Source organism: Lycium ferocissimum, chromosome 8 (genome assembly GCF_029784015.1).
Source record: "Lycium ferocissimum isolate CSIRO_LF1 chromosome 8, AGI_CSIRO_Lferr_CH_V1, whole genome shotgun sequence".
Taxonomy (NCBI): domain Eukaryota; kingdom Viridiplantae; phylum Streptophyta; class Magnoliopsida; order Solanales; family Solanaceae; genus Lycium; species Lycium ferocissimum.
In genome coordinates this window covers 41,815,180-41,838,851 of record NC_081349.1, presented here as the reverse complement: position 1 = coordinate 41,838,851, position 23,672 = coordinate 41,815,180, and the positions used below count along the sequence as shown (strand labels likewise).

General features: G+C 34.8%; 1 protein-coding gene across 19 annotated transcripts; it reads left to right on the top strand.

The window, feature by feature from the left end:
- Positions 1 to 2,026: 2,026 nt before the first annotated feature.
- LOC132068503 (uncharacterized) lies at positions 2,027 to 7,725 on the top strand. 19 transcript variants are annotated; one of them, XM_059462108.1, is made up of 8 exons: positions 2,036 to 2,800; positions 3,459 to 3,568; positions 3,878 to 3,945; positions 4,032 to 4,073; positions 4,227 to 4,317; positions 4,393 to 4,985; positions 5,223 to 5,478; positions 6,780 to 7,725. In XM_059462108.1, the coding sequence occupies exons 2-6, from the start codon at positions 3,536 to 3,538 to the stop codon at positions 4,489 to 4,491; spliced, it is 333 nt and encodes a 110-aa protein (XP_059318091.1). In that variant the 5' UTR covers positions 2,036 to 2,800; positions 3,459 to 3,535; the 3' UTR covers positions 4,492 to 4,985; positions 5,223 to 5,478; positions 6,780 to 7,725. The 19 variants fall into 19 exon arrangements, 5 of the variants coding, with proteins under 5 accessions (XP_059318094.1, XP_059318091.1, XP_059318090.1 ...); XM_059462107.1 differs by having other exon boundaries at positions 2,038 to 2,800; positions 3,136 to 3,568; positions 4,393 to 4,600; XM_059462109.1 differs by lacking the exon at positions 2,036 to 2,800 and adding an exon at positions 2,970 to 3,224 and having other exon boundaries at positions 3,352 to 3,568.
- Positions 7,726 to 23,672: the final 15,947 nt, after the last annotated feature.

The window sequence follows — 23,672 nt, the reverse complement described above, 5'->3', positions numbered from 1 at the left end:
CGATGTTACTGCAAACAGCAGCCCTAGAAAGTGGCCTGAAATCAACATTAAATATCCTAACCTCTCGCTGATCACTTTGCTTATTATTATGATTCGTAAACGAGTTGAAGATGCACACGATGATACAACAATCATCGCACCACCACCGCCACAGCCACCGTCGAGATCCGCTCGGGTATTCGTCTTTCACTCGTCGAAGATGAATTAGGAATATCGGGGACCGATATTAAGCTCTCTCCACACCGAAAATCGAAGCACCGTGTGTTAAGCAACTATCTAAAGATACTCTAACACGACGCGATATCGTTCGCTTGGGGCCAAGTCCCGTACTTTGTTTTCCCAAAAGGCTCACATCATTAAGAGTATCCAACTCCTTATAAGTAGCTCCGTTTTCTTTCCAACTACCACTGTGGTACTTTGTTCGCACACCCAACAATCTCCCCCTCGAACTAAGTTCCACGTGGTTCATTATCATACCACCATCGTAGATTCAACATGTCCCGTGCCACCCACACCGTCGCAGTATTTTTTGGTCACCGGCTCTGTGCGCCGCGTACGCGTCTTCAAAGCCTACGTAAAGTCGTAAACCGCCGCCCACAGACGGCAAAAGGCACTAAGCCGGCCCCATGCCACACTCCGCCATCTTTCATACTGTCCCGTCAAACCATTGCTCGATACACTACTGCTGTGGCTTGTAACGGTCCAAAGATACTCTTAACACATGCGATATCAGTCCGCGTGGCTGCCTCGCACCTGTTTTCCCCAAAAGCGCCTCACATCATTAAGAGTATCCAACTCCTTATAAGCAGAGTTTTTCTTTTCAGCCACTAATGTGGTACTTTGTTCGCACACCCAACAATCTCCCCTCGAACTAAGTTCCACGCGGCTTATTATCATACCACGGTCGAGATTCAACATGTCAGATGCCACCCACACTCGTCGAGTATTTACGACCACCGAAGCCTAAAGTGCGTCGTGAATGCGTCTTCAAAGCTAGCGGGTAAGGTCGTAAACCGCCCATAGACGGCCAAAGGCACTAAGCCGGCCCCACGCCACACTCCACCATCTTCATACTGTCCGCCAAACCATCGGCTCGATACCCGCTCGTCGGGAAAATCTACCAAAGATACTCTTAATACGACGTGATATTGTCCGCTGGGACCAAGCTCGCACTAAGCTTTCTCCAAAAGGCCTCACATCATTAAGAGTATCCAACTCCTTATAAGTAGCTCCTTTTTCTTTCCAACTACCAATGTGGTACTTTGTTTGCACACCCAACACGTAAAAGATGATTGCATTTGTATTAGAAATACTAGAGTAATCTGAATATTCCATTATTGTGTCCATCGATGACATCTCGCCAAAACTCATCTTTTTTTTTTTTTTCCTTATCAAAATAAATTGCTGGAGCAGTTACCTTCCTGCTTTGCTTAAAAAAGAGTGATGTCTTGACATAGTCAACTTCTTTTTTTATTTGTCGTTTCAATGAATTTCTTTGTATTTGTTTGGCATCTTCCTTTCATACGTGATACGTGTAAAGAATAGCATTTGATTATCAACTTTCTCTATTGACGCGCTTATGCGAACGCGGAACGGATGGCTCACTACTAAAGCGACAGTGACCAATAGGAATACAAATGATTTTGAGGCAGGTGAGATCCCAACAAGACAAAATGTTGACAAAAGCTTGGACGTTTTTAATAGGGTGTTAATGGTACGGTTGGGTGGTTATTTTTTAAAGTTTATACCATATTATTTTTCGATTATTTTATTGATAATAAAATAACTAAAATAAGATTTTTCGAAACTGTCCCATCATCCGGATTTGCCACGTAGTGTCCTTATAAAGGATTTTTTCATACCTAGGGCTTAAATTTGAGACCTCTGGTTAGGGAAGGAGCAACTCATCCGCTGCACCACATCCTTTGGTGGTGATATAAGAAAAGTTATAAAAACGTAACTTTTGAAATTTATAAAAACATATATTTATTTAACTATATAATAAGTGTAAGTCGGGTGGTACGACGAAGGGCATACTTGTAATTTTACTTCTTTGAATTGTGCAAACACGTAGTACATACGAGTAGCTTTCTTTCAGTGCTTCTCAATAGAGCCTTCTAGTCTAGAGGTTCTAAACATGGAAGGTCTTCACTCACTTCTCAATTTTTCACTTGCTTTTCTCTCTCTTTTCTCATTTGAGTCGATGCTTTTCTCATTTATCTTAATGTTTGATATTGCTGAATGTGGTCATGATCAATTGTGTTGCCACTGGGATTACAAGGTCGTGGTTCACTGATCTTATCCCAGCTGATTCCACACTATTCACACTTATGCTCATCAGGTTCCATTTTTTCAATTATTGAATGATAGTTGAGGATTTTTGAGTTATAGATTGGAGTTACTTTTCGATATCTTTTGGGTCGCAAAAAGTTAACCTCTTGCATTGCAAATTTTCTGTTCCTTTGGTTTGACGTTGTTGGAAATTGTCAGCTTAGGTGCACTAACTGCCTTATCACTCACCACTGGAAAAAAAAAAAAAAAAAAAAGGGCTTTGATGCAGCCAAGGTGCTTGACAATATGGCCAAAACAATTGAATAATTTTCTATACTTTTAGGTAAAAATAGATAGGTGTTATTTTTCTCCTCCAAATTTGTAGGAGCTTTAACGGTGAAAATGATTTCAAGTGTGATTTCTTTATCAAGACGGAAGACGGATTATTGACGGAGGAAGATTGCGTACAGGCTCAGAACAAAATATATTGAAATGCAGAGTCAGAGTGAGACAGTGTAAAGTACTCAGAGTAGGTTATTTTCTCTGTTGTGGAAGTCATTACCACGCTTGCTCAACCGCTAAACACACTGATGTTGCATCTGTAAATCCCAGTTTGCTATGCTATTTTTGTTAATGTATGTTTCTGAATTGGTTTTATAAAAAAATCTTTTTTTTTCTCTTCTGCATGCCAATCACCTGTCACAATCAACTGGCACTTTATATGTTTGGTCAATTTTTGTATATATAGACTTTATCACGCGCAGTTTTGTGGAAAGTAAAAGCTGATACAGATTGAATAGATTTATATTCATTCTCTTAGTTTTTCTATATATTTAACCACTTAATGGAATAAAAAAATTTCAGGTCCCAAGAAGATATGTCTTTGAACATGATAGACTACATTGTGATGATCATGGAATGATGTTGATTCTGACTGTTTGAAGAAAGTAAAGGTTTGGATTAAAAGAACACATGTTAACTTATGATGCCTTTTTACATCTGTTAGATCAGATTTTCGCTCCAAATTTATCTATCTTTAAGCCATAATTTACTATGGATTTGGAATTTCTTCTTCTTGAGCTGTGCGTCATGCTTTCAAAATTATATCAAGTAAGATTGACAACTTTTCACACTGATCATTATCATGACCTTTTCGGTATGCTGTGGAATTTAATTTTGAATTCTAGGGGTAGTTTTGCTTTCAAGCTCCACCTTTGACTATCCTTTGAATGGTATTGAATCTCTCTTCTTTTATACACGGGGAATGATAGTTGCTTTTGAGAAAGGTAAATCACTGGTAAGTATTTTTAATGGGATGATTTCAGTGAATATGTTAAGATATTAAATACTCCTTCCGTCCCATTTTAAGTGTACTAGGCACAAAGTTTAAGAAATAAAGAGAGATTTCTGAAATATCATTTTATCTTGTGATTATAAACTTGTCATGTAGGATGTTTGAATTGTCAACCTACTAAATATAGAAAGAGGCACTCTTTTTGGAAAATACCAAAAAGGAAAGTAAGACACTTAAATTGGGACGGAGGGAGTACCTAATATTTGAAAACATGTGCTGAATATTTTCTCTTTATAATGACTTGCTATACAGAGCTTGAAAGAGAAGCAGTTCTTGTATGACATTGTTGCTAATGGGCGAAATGGAATAGATGTTGACAAGTAATTCCCCCTCTCCTTTTACTTTCATAAGATGCAACTTAAAGTGTGCGCTTGCAGCTTCATTACATGAAATAATCTTTTTGCAGATTTGATTACAGCGAGCGTGACACCAGAGCTTATGGTCTTAGGTACAATTTTCAGTTCCAGAGCCATGATCTTTGTATTCTATTTGATCCTTCTATTTTCTAAAACTGAAGAATTGGTCCCAAAATCGCTACTAACTCTGGAAAAGTCAATACTATTTGTTACTTGCTAACTAATGGAAACAATGCGTGTTGTAGACATCGAGATATCTTATCGGGGCGAAGGAATGTTAGTATTCTTGAAATTATTATGCTACATGAAACATTAACATCTTTCAAATATAGTCAGGTACAACTTAATGTGTCTTCTTCCTGGTATCATATATTTCTACGATTTTAATCATTTTGTTCTGTTGTTATGTAGTATGAGGATAGTGTACAACTTGAATACCTGCAAAATTGCGGAGGATTCCTTGTGACGACAGCACTGGCTTATGGCAATGAAAACACTCCTGTTAACTAGGAGCCAATCCAGAAGAAATTTTAGACAGCCATACTTAGAGCTTTGTTTATGCCATCATCTATGAAGGATCCAATACTCAGTAGATGCCTGTTTCGAGAGATAAAATAATGTACAGATTTTTAGCGTTTTAGTGGTCTTCGCACAAGCAAGATTACTTCATTTGTAAAATAGGACCCGAAATGTTATCTTGAGAACTGTTTACAAGTAAAGACAATGAGAAGTTTTATCCATTGCTAACAAGAAAAATAGCAGATATTTGATTTAAGTTTAACATTTTATATTCTCTCTGTCACATTTCAAATACATAAACTTTTAGCATGATCATTCTTTTCTAATTCCCTGTAGATATATTGCTGTCAGGAAATAATTATTAATCTATAATTGCCTTTCTATTAGTGTAAAACTTATGCTCCCTGATTGTTAAGGGAGAACCAACTTGAAGTTACCTTGCACGTGCTCATTTATGGAAGAAGTTACTTAGCTCTCATTTACAGGTTCTCATTAAATCTCAAGATCTCATGTCTCTTCAAAGACTTAGGAAGAAGTGTTCTCTTCTCCTACCTTGCTTGGTTTTGGTTAAATTCCATTTAATTGGGGAGGGTTGAAACTTGAAAGGAAAAATTGAAAAAAAGAGTGGATAAGAATATTCATTATATTCAACTTTGTTCAGGTTTTCTTTGCCATTCTTAAATTCTAGCTGTTGGTATCTAAGACATTTTTTTATTTTGAAGGTCAAATTGGGCTGTTCCAATAGGTGATTTGACTTTAAGAATCACTAGCATCAATGCAATTAATTTTGATCAGCTTCTTCAAGAGGGCCAATGTCCTTTTATGCAATTTAAGGTTGGAAAAGTAAGAATTTGCAAGTTTCTTCTACTCGTCCCCTAGCTTGCTCGGCTTGGGTGATCGCATCCTGTTCCTCCAACTTTGTCAGAAATGGTAGCAGGCTGACTACAGCACAGACTGTGTAAAGAGAACAATTTACAGGTATTTTACTGTTCCATAAAAGCGTCATTCAAATATATCTATCCAGTACTACCAGCTTTCACCGTTATTTGAAGAATGTTAAATCTTTTTTACTTTTTGTGCCTCTGGACATAAGGAGATTCTATTAATTTTGAGGTCTACAGAAAAAATATATTGCTAATTGACCGAAGTGAGATGGGAAAATATTTTGATAAATATAACAATTATAGGTATGTCAGATGGTGTTTGTGACAGATGTCCGGAAACAGTTATCTCAAATAATGCAAAAAATTGCTAAAGGTAATGATTTCCTGTTGCTGGAGTTCTTAAAACATAAAATATTCTTAAATAAAGATCAGACATTCTCCTCATGGGGAGTTGTAGAATTCAGCTTGTCCTTTTCTCTTGAACATCATAATCCAGCATCTGTAGTCTACTACTCCCTCCGTCTCAAAATATTTATCGCTTTTTTCATTTACACGCCCACTAAGAAAGCATTTATAAGGGTAGTATTTTAACTATTTTACCCTTAACATATTTCATCATGTAATCTCTCCTCAATAAATGTTTACTCCATCAATGGTGAGAACCTCTTAAATGTTGCTAATTAATACAAGGGTAAAATAGGAAAAATCTACTTAATTTTATATTGGTTAAATAAAACGCCAAATATTTTGAGACAAGTATTTTTAGTAAGGACGAAAAATATTTTGAGACGGAGGGAGTACACAATTAACCTTGTGTCTCCCTTAAATTAGTATTTAGTTTCTGGTTTAGGAAAGTGCATGGGTGCCTCCATAATGTTGCTTTATTTTGTCTTAATAAAACTAGGCTCGAACTATCGTTCGAGAGGTAAGAAGTTGATCCTTGTTTGGTCATAAGGATAGTAGTTCTTCTTGGGTCATAAAGATAAACAGAAACTATTGATATATAAAGATCCTTCAAGATTGCCCTGTTGGGAGTTGTAGAATTTTGACTTATCCTTTTCTCTTAAAAAGGAGGAAAGCATTGCGCATTGACTATGCTAATCAGCTTGCTGACGTATTTGTCAAACTTCCGTTTTGAGTCTAAACTCATACAAGTACTCTCTTACAGTGGTACTTTGTAATGTTGGTCCCGTTGTGGTGGAGGTCATGGGCTCAAGCTTCATCTTTAGTTTGAAAATGAACTTTAAATATGGTGTAGGGCCTCCATGGTCCGTTATTGTATTTGGCACGAGATCTATGTCTGCTGGTGTTTCGTAAATGTTCCATTATTATGATTTAAACTTGAACTGGTGAATCTCAATACTCAAATCTCAAGTATCTATTTGATTTCTGCAGGGTCATTCCTCTTCTGTGCTAAAAACAGATGAGGTTTAGATGCTTGTAAACAGTGTTGCCGGTCATCAACTAATAGTTACATCACAGCCCATTTATTGCATAATGCATGTGTAGTTGAGATATTGTTGGAATGCCAACTTTAGCGAAGATTGAGGAACTAAATATCCTTAGACCAAGGAAAGTACCATATGCGTGAGAATAGAGGTAATTTAACTCAATTATCCTATCCATTTTGCTTGATCATTTCTTGTACATGACACAGCGGGGTTACCGTCAGCCTGGTAAGCAAATTCAAGAAGTAACTTCAAACAGGAAAAAGAAAGAAACCGCAATAACTCGGCCACCAGAAATCACGACAGCAAGATAGAAGCTGGGAAATAATCCTAGCTAGAAAGGGAGGTAGTAGCATTACAATGGTGGTTTGACAGATTGGTCTACATGTGCATGGCCTGTCTTCGACGCAAATTTTTGCTGCTCGGATAGGACAATATTGTACATCATCACTTAAGCTTTATGATGGGGAGGGTGCAATTCTCCTACTTGATGCAGAAATCTTGCCTTGGCGATTCATGAATCGACCCAATGGATGTGTGTCTAAATAATGGTCAGATGGTTCTTGGTCTCAATCTCTACCAAAAAAGAAGAATGAATGAATGAATGAATGTTTTCAGAGGCTACTCTTCAGTGCTTAATTTGATCACCAAAGGCCTTTACAGTAAGCAAGACAGTTATGTATCGGCAGACTCTTAGTTTTATCTATGTGAGGTTTTCATAGTTGACACCTTTATAATATTCTTTTTGATTGCTGTAGTTGAGTTTTCACATGATTTCCTGTATGTTTTTCTTAAGGGCTGCAAAATATGAATCATTTGATTTACTTCTGTGAAATTTGAGTCCACAATGAGAAAATAAGAATGTGTGCAAGAATATAATTTCATCAGACTAATTCTGCAATTGGCTAGCTTAGGTGTTTTTGTGTGGTATCATTAGCTCATCAAAGACTAAAGGAGGAGGGAAATCAAATTGCAACAAGCTGATTTCTATAAGACTAATGTTCTTGTAAGTGCTATGTTTCTAAACTTGTTCTACTCTAAGCCAACTTTAGAAGTGTTTTATACTAAATGAACTTCAGTGTTGGGCATATGCACGGGCACGGGCCATCTAGTGTTTATTATTAAGAGAAAAGTTTTGTAGTAATATTTTTATTTCTTTACTTATTTATTGATATTTAATTTTTTAAGTCTTTATAATATCTAATTAAGTACATTAAATCTTCAATATTTTTTGTGACTATCAATTAATTAAATTGTATATTTTTTATATTTTATCTTGTGAACATTCACGAATTTATATTATTACTACCCGTTTCACCACTTAATTACTCATGTATTATGTTAATACATTTTTCTATTACTTCATATTTGATAGTAATATAGTTCTATAAATAATCAAATACAATATATTTTTTATGTTAAAAGATCAAAAATATATATTTTAATTAATTGAAGGTTAATGATGATGAGTCATATATCACCAGGTCAGGGGCGGACCCACATACGATATACCGAGTGCTCGAACACCCATTAACCCCGAGATAATTATATATATTTATAGAGAAATTACTCAAAACGTCGATATATTAAGTCAGTAGCACCCAATGAACAAATAGCCTGATGGGTTCTTTGGTTCGGCGCACATTTTATAGTGTTTTCTTTAGGGAAGAGCGAGGGTTCAATACCCCTTGACCGCAAATATTTTATAATTGGAGGATTCATCTTTTTCTCTACATATTCTTCTTTCCTCTTCTTATAAGTACTTTATTTATTGACTTTTCCTTTTACTTGATTTCAACCTACTGATTGTTATTCTTCTTAGATATTCTCGCTGACATTTCCCTCCTTTTTCCCAATATAGAGTCTTCCTTTTTCTCTTTTTTACTTGGTTGTTTAATTTATGTTTAGTTTATAAGGTCCTTTTACGTTTATTATTAATTTTTTATATATTTTATTTATACGTTTATGTATTTTTTGTCACAAAGAAAGAGAAAAAAATCAACGTTTAATAACTTCTTTTGCTTTCTTAGAAAAATTTGACAATTTGGCTAAGAAATTCTTCAAGCTAAATTATTATTTTTTTCCAAAAAGTGAAGACTCTTTTTTTATGATGATAATATTATTCCTAGTTTTCTCATTAACTTTTTAAACTATAGCATTTAAATAATTGTGCACGTATACTATATGATTTGTAGTAACTTTATTTCTAAAAAAGTGAGCACCCACAACCTTAAAATTCTGGATCCGCCACTGCACTAGGTCAAAAATTAAAATTTACCAATAATTTAGAAACCAAAGTTACTACTCCATCTTCTTAGACTAATAAAAAAAATAGTGTTAATCATAATAGGATGGAGGATACTTTCACTAATAGTAGTAGTTACTATGTTTTGAGGCAATTGGGATGGGATACAAACACCAATTATTAGGCAATAGGGATGGGATACTAAAATTTCGAGAAAAGTTAATTTATAAATTTCCTGGAACATGTCTGGTGTAGATAAATATCTTTGAAAATTGCCATTGAAGTCTTGGTTGGAAAATTGTTGGACGTTAAACTTCCTCAAACATGGCTGATGTAGCTGAATTAAAATTCGTGTCAATTTCAGATCCATCAATATAATTAGAGCGGTTATCTACCTAACATGATGTACTAACTATATATATTTTTATAACGTGAATTTGTGTTGTCTTGATCAACTTGTTTGAAACCTCAATTATTTCACCGCCGACCTGTTATTTGATCTTAATGGCATTAACACAAGAGTCAGAACAACTCTATTCGTCGTGCATTCAAAGCAGCCCGGAACCGAATGATTATAAAAAAGCCACAGATGCTAATAAACTCTTCCACAGTTTTTACTAAGAAGATCCACAGACAAGATTAAATGATTAATACACAAGCAGCCCAATTTAGACCAAGTAGTCTTAAACTATTTCTCTTTTAAGTATATTTTTGTGACAAATGCAGCAATACCAATTTGGCAGCTAATCATACTCCTCGTGTATGTTTCTTAAAAGAAATGTACAGTCAGAAGACAGAAGGCATTGCACCTCTATGCCGTGTAATGTTATTGTACAACTAGTTAAGTGGCCCGCGCTTGGCGCGATAGGATATGCGATTTATAAATTTAGTTGATATAGAAAAGATGAAAATAATACTACATACATATAAAAGCGTCACATAATAGGGAAGTGAACCTTCATTTTATAGAGGAAAACAATACGTACCAAGTGTTCTAGCCTGCCCTTGGTAGTTATATTTTGTCCAACAAATAAATTTTTTTGTTTTATATAATAATGTTTATTGGTATATGTATTTAGAGGTTATTGTTATTGTAATAAGAGATATTTGTTCTCAAAAGAAACAGTTAATTTAAGTCCAAGAAAAGAAAAGCAATCCTAAAATGAAAAGTAGTAATTAGAGGAAGAATTACAGTCTAAAGTAACATATATATGGAGATGTACATTTAGCGATCATACTAATAGTATGCGTTTGTGTATTTCTTATGTGATCATTTGTTACTCGGAACCCATTGATCGGGAAAATTGGCTTTTCACTATTGCACCATCTAAGGTCGTTTGAAAAAGAAAACGGGATCCTGTCTATCCTTACACACTCCTCGATTGTGATAGGAGGAGTATGTAGCTCATAAATCTCCAACTTTGCAAAAGCCAAAAGAAAAGATCAAGACAAAACTTTCTAGTCTCTACATTCTCTAACAAAGCTATGAGCCCCACATGTTACGGCGGATTGCATTCACAAGCCCACAAAAATATAGTGCGTTCATAACTCAAGTTACACTCAGGAAAAAAAGTTTACAAAGAAGGGAGCATACCCCACAACCAGTGTCCAAAGCAGTTCGAACTGTCCCATTTCGGTTGGGACTACTAAAGCAAGCTAGTCGATATAGTTATCTGCTTCTTGAGGAAACTGTCCCGCCTCCTGGGAACCAAAACACATTACTCTCATCCTGAACTCAATTCTGAATGGCCTTCTCAACTGTCAAGCTCTTATATAGAGCACTGGCATAGAGAACGAAGTCCCAACATATCCCCTAGGTGCTAGAATAAGAAAATGTAACTTCTCTTCTTGAGGTGGACAATGCCTTTCTCGATAATTCATACTTTACCTTGGGAAGTTCATAGCATGCTTTTGATCTTGACATGGCTTGATTACTCGACATGCCTGCTTCGCTAACATGTCGAGCCTCAAAATTGAGATTCGGTAGTATATCACAATTCTTACCCTCTTGATACTGCAAGAGCTATACTTTCTCCTTTCCGAAAACCACTTCTTTGTCATGCTCCAAGTAAATAGAAGAAGCAGCATGGACCAACTATTACAAATATTGATAGAGAAGTCCAAGTCCTATTATCCCCGGAGTTTTTGTTTGCCATTGCAGCCCTGAAATAATTCCAGTACCTAGTTAGAATTGAAAAGGAAATCCAATGCAGATGCACATTTTACTTAAGTGTGTAAAAGATGCATGGAAATCAAGACGTTAATTGCATATGACATGGTGTTTTTAATTATTTAGAGTAAGAAAATATAAGCTTGTAGCTAGATCAAAGTGGATTACCGGTTATTGAGGTCTCAATATTACATATTTCCTACAAAACCTCCAAAGTTACCCTCATATCACTCTCAGAACGTACGTCTCTCTCTTTTAAGCACTCAGAACTCTACAAGGATCAAAGTCAGCTCTTTTACAAGTTTGAGAATTCTGGTCTAGATAACATTAACAGTCTAAAGATAAAACCAAATTCTCAAATAACCAAATTCTCAAATAACATATCCAATAATAAACATCAGTAAACACAATGCATTGCCAAAGAAGAAACTTGAAGCCAAGAATTATATGCCACAACAAATGCACGCATCACAGTTTACTTAACTAAGCTAATTTAAGCAATGATCAACATTACTTACAAAAACACCAGATCTGAAGCATAAATGGGTTTGATTTATTTCTTTTGCTTTTTTAACAATAAATGGATTATGGGTCCAGTCCCTATACCATTCAAAAATTAACCAAGAAACAAATTTAATAGAAATCCAGATATATCTGCATATAATTCTTTGTTCAAATTTAATAGAAATCCAGATATATCTGCATATAATTCTTTGTTAAATAAATCATCCGATATTTGGAGACGTTTGAGCTCGAAAAAATTAAGAAATCCATGAAGTACTCATTACTAAACTCCATGAGCAAGAAAAAGAGTGGAACTCCATTGTTTGATTTAGCTTCTTGGGAATCCACGTGGAGAGAGCCAAAGTCATTTGCGCTTGCAGAGATTGTGTAAGGGAACTCATTTATAGACATAAAATAACTGATTAAATTGACAGGGACAAAAGCAACAAATCATAAATAACAAATTCATTGATTATGAAGAGGAAGAGAAAACATGACGAAGGAGAAGATAAAGATACCTGGATATGTGGTTTCTTATTTTACAGTGAAGCAATGAAATATGTCTTCATTTTGTCACGACACATCTTGCTAATAGTTGAGGTTTATTGTTTGGAAAATCCAATGGCTTGTTACCTTCTCGGTCCATTCAGATGGTAGTATATCAGACTTTCCGCCAGTTAGCATTTGCTACAAAATTATAGTACGAATCTCCGAGGGTACTTCGATCAGATGGCAACTTATAAATGTTGATAACAATGTGAAAAATAATAGTTGAATCAAGGATACGTATTATAATCAAGATATTTTTAAAACGAAACAACCTCCTTAGAGAGAACATTTCCCAATACAAGGTAACCAAACAATGAAACGTTTCATTGAACACACCATGAGCGCAACTCATGAAAGTAGAATAATACTGTGAAAATCACAGAGAATAATTAAATACATCACCGTACTTATGCATTGAACATCCAAAAATTCTACAGGAAAATCTCAAAATTGAAGTTATAAACTTTTGCAGTTGCAATATTGATTCTCTGAGTCACGTCTTGCTCGTCCTACCCCTCGTTCGAATACTTAAACCCGTAATCCTCCATATCCACATACGCAACAGACATAAATTTACAAAAACGAACCAAATATGTAAATGAAACCGAACATTAACCGCATAACTATGGAATTTGATGAGAAGTTGTGTATTACCAGAACCCATGGCTGAATTCTGACGACATACAATAAATACATGTAACAAAAACGAACAGGAATACAAAGAAACAATTGTTTTTCCAACGGATATCATACAATATATAATCCCGTCGAATTAATATGGAGTCTTCAACAAAAACTTGGTTGATGTGATATTCACGACAAGTCGCTGGCAGGTATGGAGGGCGCAGGGCAGACGGAGGTTTCAACCTTACGGTGTTCCTAATACCTTTATTGGTGCTCTTTGTACGTTTTCTTCTCGACCATTTAGTTTAAGAGTACTGTTAGATCTCTTTATTCTGCTTATAGGTCAAGCAAAAAATGAAAGTTAAGAACATTAATCCTCTTATGGATGTAAAGAAATATTTTGATGTTGTTGGCAAGGGTGACGTTGTGGTTTCACTCCATATCCGCATACGCGGCAGACATAAATTTACAAAAGCGAACCAAATATATAACCGAATCCGAACATTAACCGCATAACTATTGAATTTGATGAGAAGTGGTGTATTACCAGAACCAATGGCTGAATTCCGATAACATAGAATATACCTTTAACACTCGTTGAGCACAAAAGTTTCCCCTCAACGGCAGCATTCGGTAGAGCAGATCTTTTAGGAAGAAGTGATGGAATTCTTCTGGTTGTTACCAAATCTTTGCATCATAGGTACTTAAAAGAGAGGGCTATTTAATGGTAGCCATGGATATGCGGTGTGAAGGAGTAATGAAGCAGGATAGAGCAAAATAAACCGTGGGAGAAAGAAGAGGAAGAGACAGACTGCGTTTGGAAAAAGTAAAAGAGGTGTCTTTTTCCTTACGAAGAGAGGCGTCTTTCCAGGTTTTTTAGAATGATTAAAGAGAGAAATTAGGAGGAAAATCCAAAAAAAACAGGAAAAAGATAAATATCAATACTATTTTTTTAGAGTGCTACGTCAGCGGATCTTTGTCCTACTTTTATATATGTGTAGATTCTGCCATTCAGCGCATGCTTTTTGAGATCCAAATTTAAGCAACTGAAACATTAGATTAGATATAATACTGCTGCTCCCAAACGCACACGCAAGTATACGTGGTCGTACAAGTAATATAAACTGTTAAGTCCAGATATCGATCCCACAGAGACTTAGATTCTACTGTTAAGCTAATTCAAATTCGAATGAAACTATTCAAGAAAGTGAAAATCAAGATGTTTATTGTACTAAACTAAAACTGAAAAGTAAACAATTTGTGATGGGTGTTTTTGTGACTGGAATATCTTGACAAACATTGTAAGAATTATCAGATGAGAGAAAGATCTAGGGTGTGGCTTTCGACAATCCAGTTGATCTTCAGACAATTCCACCTATTTTATTTCCTGGGTTACTAGTTGACGGGTTAATTATACTTTGTGACATTCCCTCGAACTACTCACAAGCCTGTAGATGTTACTATAACGCCTATATCTCTATGGTCATCAGAGGTACCAAGAACGTATTTATTTCTCCGTATTCAACTAAGTACGGCTAAAGGGTATATCTCTATCCTCAGTAGCGAAACGATTAAATCGAACAAACTCTATTTATTCTTATTACGTACGTGAATTCCCTTTTTCAAGTCCAATTCGCGCGCGCGCGGATAGTGTCTAACTATTGGCGATAATCAAACAATTAAGACCAAGAATAAATAAGCAACCCAAAATATGGAAAATCAATAGATAATAATTGTCATCAAATCAACTTTCAAGTCTTTCGCCACAACCCTAGAATTAAGAAGTTTAGCTACTCATGATTCAATCATAGACAAAAGAATTCATGAATAACCTAGGGTTGAAAAAGATGAAAAATAAAATAAACCTAGGGAGAGAAAAGAAAACGGTGGCTTACAAGTCTTTGAAATAATCCCAGCACACCGTTCTCAGCTAATAAAACGTCTATGTATAGTCTAGGGTAAAAACAAAAAATAAGGAAACCAAATCCTAGTCGAATCCGGAAAGTTGCAGAGAACCCCGCTTTCTTCTTCGCATTGCGGAAGGATCGCGCCTTATTTCTGCGGCTTTCCCGCTTTCCTTCCGCGTCGCGTGATAGTGCTGGGGCTGGTTTTTGTCCGCTTTCTTCACGCGATACGGATGAAAAGCGGGCCTTCAGTTCAGTTTTTTTTCTCTTTTTGTTCATCGCTTGTGGTCTTCGACTCGTCACCTCGTCTAATCGTCATATGCTCCAAAATCACTCACTTTCAGCACAGTTTTCCATCGTTTGTCATCTTCGTACCTATACACATGAAATATGACGATATAAGTTCAAATACGACGATTGCATCATGAATTAAGCGATAAAAGTCATAAGAGTAGGATGTAAAATGACACAAAATATGATATTTGTGCCAAATATCAAATACTCAAGTTAAAGAATAAAAACCACCAAGTATTCACAGCAACATCCATTTTATTAATAACGGGCTATATAATAATAGAACTAAAACAAATCAAAGATAAGTGATGAGAGTTGTGAAATAACCTTTACTTAGGGGGAAAACTAGGCTACTTTTCGGGGTAAAAAAGGCCTTACTTTGATCTAGGTTGATGGTTTTTAAAAAGATAGGCAGCAAAAAGGTTTGAAAGTGTTGATTGAAAAAGTCTCTCTAGTATTTTATTAAGCATAAAGGGGCTTTAAATAGCCAATTGAACAACATAAAATCTGCAGAACAATTTTAAAAGCCTAATAAAACTCAACAACCTAACCTCTTTCTACAATTTAAATTCAAATAAAGTAGACTCATCCTATAACTAATCTACTTATTATTCTAACAAGAAAATAATAAACAAAGATGGCGAAAGCAATATTCAACACTCCTCCTTTGCTTCAGTTGCTGGAATTTTAAAAAGTTCCTCCTCCTCAATTTCTGCTTCTGCAATTTGTGCTTGAGTATTGTTTTTAAACTTGCACACTTTCATAACATGGACTGTTTGTTTACAATTTCCACATAATGCATCAAGTCTCCACCAACAAAATTTTCCAACTGTGTTTTCTTTTTGCAATATTTGCAAACAGCATAGTTAACTTTTTCTTTTCTGTTTTGAGAATAAAAAGCACCCTCAGTAACATTGTCTTGTCTAAAGGCTTTTCTTTGAGCTTGTGCTTGAAGAACACTTATTAGATCTTCAACATAGATGGTAGAGAGATCTTTAGACACTTCCAGAGATGAAATTTTAGACTCAAATGTCTCTGCAATTGTCACAAGAATTTTTTCTACTATTCTGTCATTTTTTAAATCCTCGCCAAGCAACTGGGTTCTATTAACAATCAAAGAGATTTTTTCAAAATACTTCATAATAGTCTGATCCTCTTGCATCCTAAGAGATTCTAAATATATATATATATATATATATATATATATATATATATATATATATATATATATATATATATATATATATATACCCTTTTCAAATTCAAAATTTGCATTTGCCTGACTCGGTCACTTCCTTGGTACTCCTTTTTTAGTTTTTCCCACGCTTCTTTTGCTGTCTCACAAGCAATGATTTTAGAAAAAATTGAATCTGCCACTGAATTTTGAATTACAGTTTTGGCTTTGATTTTTTTAGTTTTCTCTTTTGAATGAGATTTAATTTGGGCAAGGGTAGGATTTTCAGGGAGTGGTTGTAAGGGTCTATCTTCCATTACGACTTCCCACAGATCATAGGCTTCAAGATGTGATTTCATTTTCACTGACCAAATTTGATAATTTTCGCCAGTGAAAATTTTGGGGGCACTGAGAGAGAGACTGTTACTTGCCATGTTTGAAAATTGGTTAAAAAATGGTTTAAAATGGTTTGTGAAAATGGTATGAACTCACAGATCCCGTAAGATCAATGAAGGCTCTTGATACCAATTGTTGGTTTTTTAAAAGATGGGGCAGCAAAAAGCTTTGAAAGTGTTGATTGAAAAAGTCTCTCTAGTATTTTATTAAGCATAAAGGGGCTTTAAATAGCCAATTGAACAACATAAAATCTGCAGAACAATTTTAAAAGCCTAATAAAACTCAACAGCCTAACCTCTTTCTAAAATTTAAATTCAAATAAAGTAAACTCATCCTAGAACAAATCTACTTATTATTCTAACAAGAAAATTACTGCAGTAATTGAAAGCAATATTCAACATATGCCTCATAATTCTTAAGATCCACCTTTGGTACACCTATCCTTGGTGTGATCACGCCTCATCTTCCTATTTCTGTCATGACTCTTTCAGGGATCCTTATTATTTTCATGTTCATCTCAAGGCATCTCATATGTACAAAAATCCAACAACTAAGTTTAAATGACCAATAGGACATGGTTGACAGAAATAACATGAAGCAACAACACGAAATGACACGATATTTCATCAAAATTAACTCGAGCATGCAATAGATATCATACGGGAGAAATGGTCTAACTTGTAAACTCATTACAAAGAATATTGCCTAAGCTGAGCCTGAGATAACATAAAAGTATACATCCGAAATCGAAGCTGTTCCGGAAAAATCTTCACATCTTTGTCTTAACGTGTATACTGAGTACAACTAGACACAGACAACTGTAGAAGATGCATTGTTGAGAAAAATGAAGTTCGCTGCTACTGATAATTCTCAGCACTTAGCAGGAAATATGTTCACACTGATTCAATGCAAATTTTAACTCAGCACAACAACAACAACATACCCAGCACACAAAGTGGGGTCTTAGGAAGGGTAGAGTGTACGCAGACCTTACCCCTACCTTGGGAGCTAAAGAGACCGTTTCCAGTAGACTCTCAGCACAAGGAAATATTTGGGCTCAATATTTGGACTCTCAGTCGCATTTCAAAACAAATCTGTGGTAATATATGAATCATTTCCATTTTTCGTAAGTGTTCAAGCATTTCAGCGAAAGGAAGAAAAGAGTAAAATTAAACCACAAGAGTAGAAATAACAAAATTTAGATGCATAAGTTATGTGTTTGAGGTCAAAAGCTCATGACCATTCTGCTATATTGATCTTTCATTATTGCAGCAAAACAGAAGAAGGAAAATCTGTTCGATAAATATGAAACAACAATAGGAAAACGATAGACAGTTCCAGTTCTCGTGAAATAACTACAATGGCAGCCACAACAAATTGAACACGCAAAACTATACCATTGTGGTCGTACTGCTACTATCAGGAACAGAGCACTGAACTCAACACTGATACCGAAATAAGTATTTAAGGACAAAAAAAATTTACCATACATAGAGAAAAATATTATGCTCCCAATGAATATGACCAGAAACAGAGTTTACTCTCACGCGGGTGAAGAAACACAGGAACTACAAAAAAGATAGTATATGAAGGTAAGAGTGTTTAACCTGCGGATCTTGAAATTAGCATCATTATTCAAAGACAATTTCATTAGCATAGGAAAATATAAAGGCCTCACTTTTCTTCGCTGGTGAAGACTCACTAGATTGACATGGATTTGAAATAATTCCACTGAAGCATACAACCCAAAGTTAATTCCAACAAATTTAAATCCTTCTTAGCCCTTAAAAATGCATACAATACAGACTATTAAATTGCAGGATAACTTATAGCACCAGGACAAGAAGGTAAGGAGGAGAAGTTATGGGAGAACTCCAGAGACACAAGCAACAAAAAAGGAATGTCAAGACCACCTTTAAATCATCCAACATGCATACCGAAGTAACAGAAACTTGCAAGAGGTTCTTCATACCTTAGATATACTCTTCTTATGTCCGAAAAAACACGAACGTTAATATCCTACATCCAAATAAAAAAAAAACAAAAACAAAAAAATAGTATACAATAAGATTCGAACCAAAAATCGTCTAAAATTAACAACAAAAAAAGATATGGAAAAGGAAACATTGACGACTATGTGGATTTTGACACTATCACAGTACCCTATAGAAGCAGGCTCTATGAATTCACAGGAAGTTGTTGGTGCATTCTTATGATACATCTACTCTAAAAGTTCCGACTTTTATTTTTTTCCTAATTAAAAACAGGCTTTCCACCACAAAAGAAGTCATTAACAACCTGAAAATCAGGAGTTTCAATCAATTGAGTCAAAACTTAATAATTAACCATGTATATTATGTGCCGACCGAAAAAGAAAACATGAATCCTATTTGAGATATAAATAATCAGAACACAAGATGGAATAACGAATTATTGAATGCGATAATAATGATAAGTGAAGTGTTTCACCAAAAATAACTAAACAACTTTAGAAAGAGCAGTTGAAGCAGAAAGCAGAAATTGTTGAAGGAGAGAAACAATAGTTGATCATAGTAGCGATCGTTAGAACCTAGAAGAGGAACTCAACGAGAGAATTAGCCAATAATTGAATTGATAAAGTCTGGAAAGATTAATTAAACACGAGAATTAGCCAATAAGTGATATGACTAAAGGGTCAATTAGATGGATTTGAACAACAAAGTTGCAGAAAGGTAAAATATAAACAATAAAATTACCAACAACTACCACCAACAAAATGGTGAACTGCAAAGCTTCACAGAGCAAGCGCATGTTATTCGCAAAATCCAGCTAACCAAATATGCAAACATAAGCGGGACAGTGGTACCAGAAAAGACTTCTATATGTAATTCTAAGACAGAACATGAAATAGTAAAAGAAGAGGGGAGAGAGAAGTAACAGTTGGTATTATTTGTATGGTATGTGAATCGAAAGAGCAAGCCCGTTGAGGAAGGCACGTTACTAGGGAAAGACGACAGTTATTGGGGGGATTTAAGAAGCGACTCTCGGAGTGCACAGTAAAGCACCGAAACGATGTGTAGTTTTTTTTTTTTCCTCGCGCTTGTATTTAGTAGGAAGAAGAGAAAAATGTTGAAAATCTTATGGGAAATATTTGATCATGAATAATTGTAGGAAATTCTTCAGGCTTGAGAAAAATACTTCGATCGAAACTTGTAAAAAAGCTTCTTGATAAACAAGAAGCGCTCAATTAAAACCATTATGCCATGCCAAGATATTTTATCCGGTATGAATATATCCTCCAAGATTTAATAAGCTCTTCTAGTATAAAATTAGGAGCCACAATCTAACAAAGATTTAATATTGTAGAAAACCCAACAACTCAAAAAGTAGGAAGAAAGAATAACTTCTGAGTCTATCATGTCCAAAAGGAAAATGACTATTTTTCACATCTCTTACCAAAAGAAAAGGAATCGAGATTATATAGCATGACCACTAACGTTCTCATCATGCCAACAAAGTCTATTTAGTAATTGTAGTAATTGCAAAGGACAATTACCCAAATTCCTTAATGGCTAAAATGTCATGATCACTAACGTTATAATATGATAAAGCTTCACAAATGGCTAATGAATTATAAATATTAGCTATGGATTATAGCCTGTTTGGCCAAGCTTATTTTTCCCTCAAAAGTACTTATTTTTTCAATAAGTGCTTATTTGAAAAAAAGTAATGTGTTTGAGAAAAATACACATAGAAGCACTTTTTAAAAGCTTGGCCAAACACTAATTGCTGCTCAAAAGTGTTTTTTAAATTAATTGGCCAAACACAAACTACTTTTCGCCAAAAGAATTTTTTTGAAAAGTACTTTTTAAAATAAGCTGATTGTAAAAGCTTGGTCAAACAGACTATTAATGTGATAGCTAATAAGTGATAACGGTAATTTCAACTTTAAGTCATATATTGACTATCCAATGGTAATGAAGAATTGTAATGGCAAATGAAGAGAAAGATTAACGGCTATTAAACATAGCTAGTAAAGAATAAAGAATATGATCTAACTTATTTTTGAGTTATAATTTTGACCATTTCTTTTTGAAATACTAGACTCATTTTTCACAACAAAAATTGAGAAAATAGATAAATATAAATCTTGAATTGTGAGGGCGCCACGTAGGCAGGCCTATGTCCCTGCTTTATATATTTATATAGATTTTCACTGGTTGATGTCATACCCTATTTTAACCAGGGTCAAAATAGTTTACAACATCCCGGTAATTCCGGGGTTAATTAAAGTTAGGAGTCGCCACCTAATTATTTATGGTGAATTAGGGCACCTAAGGTAATTAAAGTTATTATCTAAAGTTATCTCTGTTTTAAAATCTACGAAACCAAAATTCTAGGTAAGGGTTCAATTAATCTAAAGGGAAGGTGTTAGGCACCCTTTAAGACCCATTAACAATGGTTAACCGACCAAACTTACAATTAATTAGGCTAAGTGTAAATAGAACATTTTAAATGTTTTGAAAAATAACTTATAAATATATTGCTAAAATTTTAAAGTAAAATATAATGATGTAATAATGTTATAAAAATTAAGACTTGTAAAAATAATGATTTGTATAAAAGAGTTTAGTTATAAATAAATTGAAAAAGGTGTGAAGTGACGCAAGGTTTTACAAATATTTGAAACAACTTAATAACTAGGTATTAATTAATTTTAATGGTTATATATTATATATATATAGCTAGGTAAGATAGATAGATGGCTAACGCAAAATAATTTTATAAATAGGCTTTCTCTAACTAATCACTTAGTAAGATGAATATTTTTGTGAATTTGAATTAACTCCAACCTATAGTAACTTATTCACTATTAATTAAAGACTTGAAGATTTTGTGTATCAATTGACACATTTTTTTTAATTTCTAGGATTGTAAAAGTGGATCATGACTCTTTTAGCCCAAAATAGATAATCATGCTATTTTAAAAATTAATTATTCCAAGGAAAATAAGTATTAGGAGTATTATAAATAACTTTAATATAAAGGAAGAAAATGAAACTTTGTGGAATTAAATATTAGTTATTAATTTTCCTTATGTTAACTGCCCATTATTAAACTAAGTCCCACTAAGTTGCTAAAGTTCATCTAAATCACAAGCAAAATGTTAGTCATACAATATATGTTACTACACATAAAAATAAAAGTGAGAGATAGTTATAATGTAAATGGGCCTGGCCCATTTGAGACTGCTGTGACCAGACCGCAGTTGGGCCTTAGCCCAGTCATTTTTGAGACATGCTGTGGCTGTTTGCTGTTGGGCCTCGCCCAGAATTTTTAGCATATTGCTGTGGATTCCATGTCGTAGCGGTGTCGTTGAGTCCCAAAGTAGGACTCTTCGGCTCCGGTGTGTCATGCAAAACAAAGAGAATAGCAGTGAGAATGGAGGAAATCTGATTCTTTCATCAAATGTAGAGGATATTACAAATAAAAGGGAATCAGTCTACCATTTAAATCACTCACATTCTGTAAACTAACGTATTTCACATAATGAAAGGAAAACGAGATTCAAGCATGATAGTACTTATCCTAAATATATCGTCCAAGCAGTACACTCAGTTAGATGAAAATGTCCTCGTTTTACACCAATTGGAGACTAACAGAAACATGCTCTAAAATAGTTATAGAAGAAGCGAAATTATCCAGCACTCCCTACTGTTATGGGGAAAGGGAAAATTATCAATATCTATACACAATGCGAGTACAGAATTTCATGAAACAATTTCCTATAAAGTATATGTTCAGATCTTAAGTCATGGCGTCATTCATTTTTTCTATCCAACTTAGTGATCAGAACTGCCTTCCAGAATCAATGTTTCTAATATCACGCGAAGACAAGGTGACAGGACTTCATTGAACTTTGTCTAGCCTAATAATTTGGGTCAATAGAAGGAAACATTAGTTCTGCCTTATTCTAACTGTTTTGGACTACTAAAAAAAGGAGTTAATCTTTTGAAATAGGACAAGATGGTACAGAATGAGTGGGCAGTAGACCCGAGACTAGAACCTCTTGCCTGTACATTAGTTTTGGCATGACAATACAAATGAATCCAGTTACTGAACAGCCATGTATCAATCAAATATTGGAGAGTTTGATAGTTAAATAGTGTCATATTGGATTCGTAAAACAATTCCTCGCGTTGAGACAGACAAGAACCATATCACGTTAGTCATATAGGCAGAATACACTTATTGATTTCCATATGGTTAAGACGCATACTTCCGAATAACTATATAACACCGCAAAGGAAAGTGGGAAACAATTCCATGAAATTACAATGCAGGGCATCTATGATGATATTAAGACTAATACGAAGGAATGCTAATAAATCAACAGATACAAATTATCTATCAGGTAAAGTTACCTTTAACTAAAATGAAGTCAAACAATTTGGACACGGTATTAGACACACAGGACTCCACGACTCGAATAACGAGAACCAAACTTAATCCCAAGAAAACTGAGCAAGCAGCTGAAAGCCAGCATTGTGCTATGCAATGACAAGCACCAAACTACATACAGAGATGGGCAGTTGATACCCGACTACATGACGACTAAGCTAAATGAGCTAAATGTGATAATCGAACTGACAGGGCATAGATACCATACTAAGCGCTGATAATCAAACTAAATCATTCCAACCCAGTGACTCAACTAAACAGAAGATAAATACTACCCTAAATGTGACAACTAAATTAGACAGGCAACAGAAGACAGACGCAGCAAAACTGAATTAAGCAGATAGAAACACTAGAACACACAGAGGAATATAAAATGCAATAAGATAGAAGAGAACAGAGGATTGCTGACCTGTTTTGTGTACAGTGAAATGGGGCGTCGACGGCGTCGAATCTACTCTCGTATTGACAGATTCGAAACTCACACAAATGAATTCGAAGATCTCTGTCATGGCCAAAGTCCACCAAGACAGATTGAACGT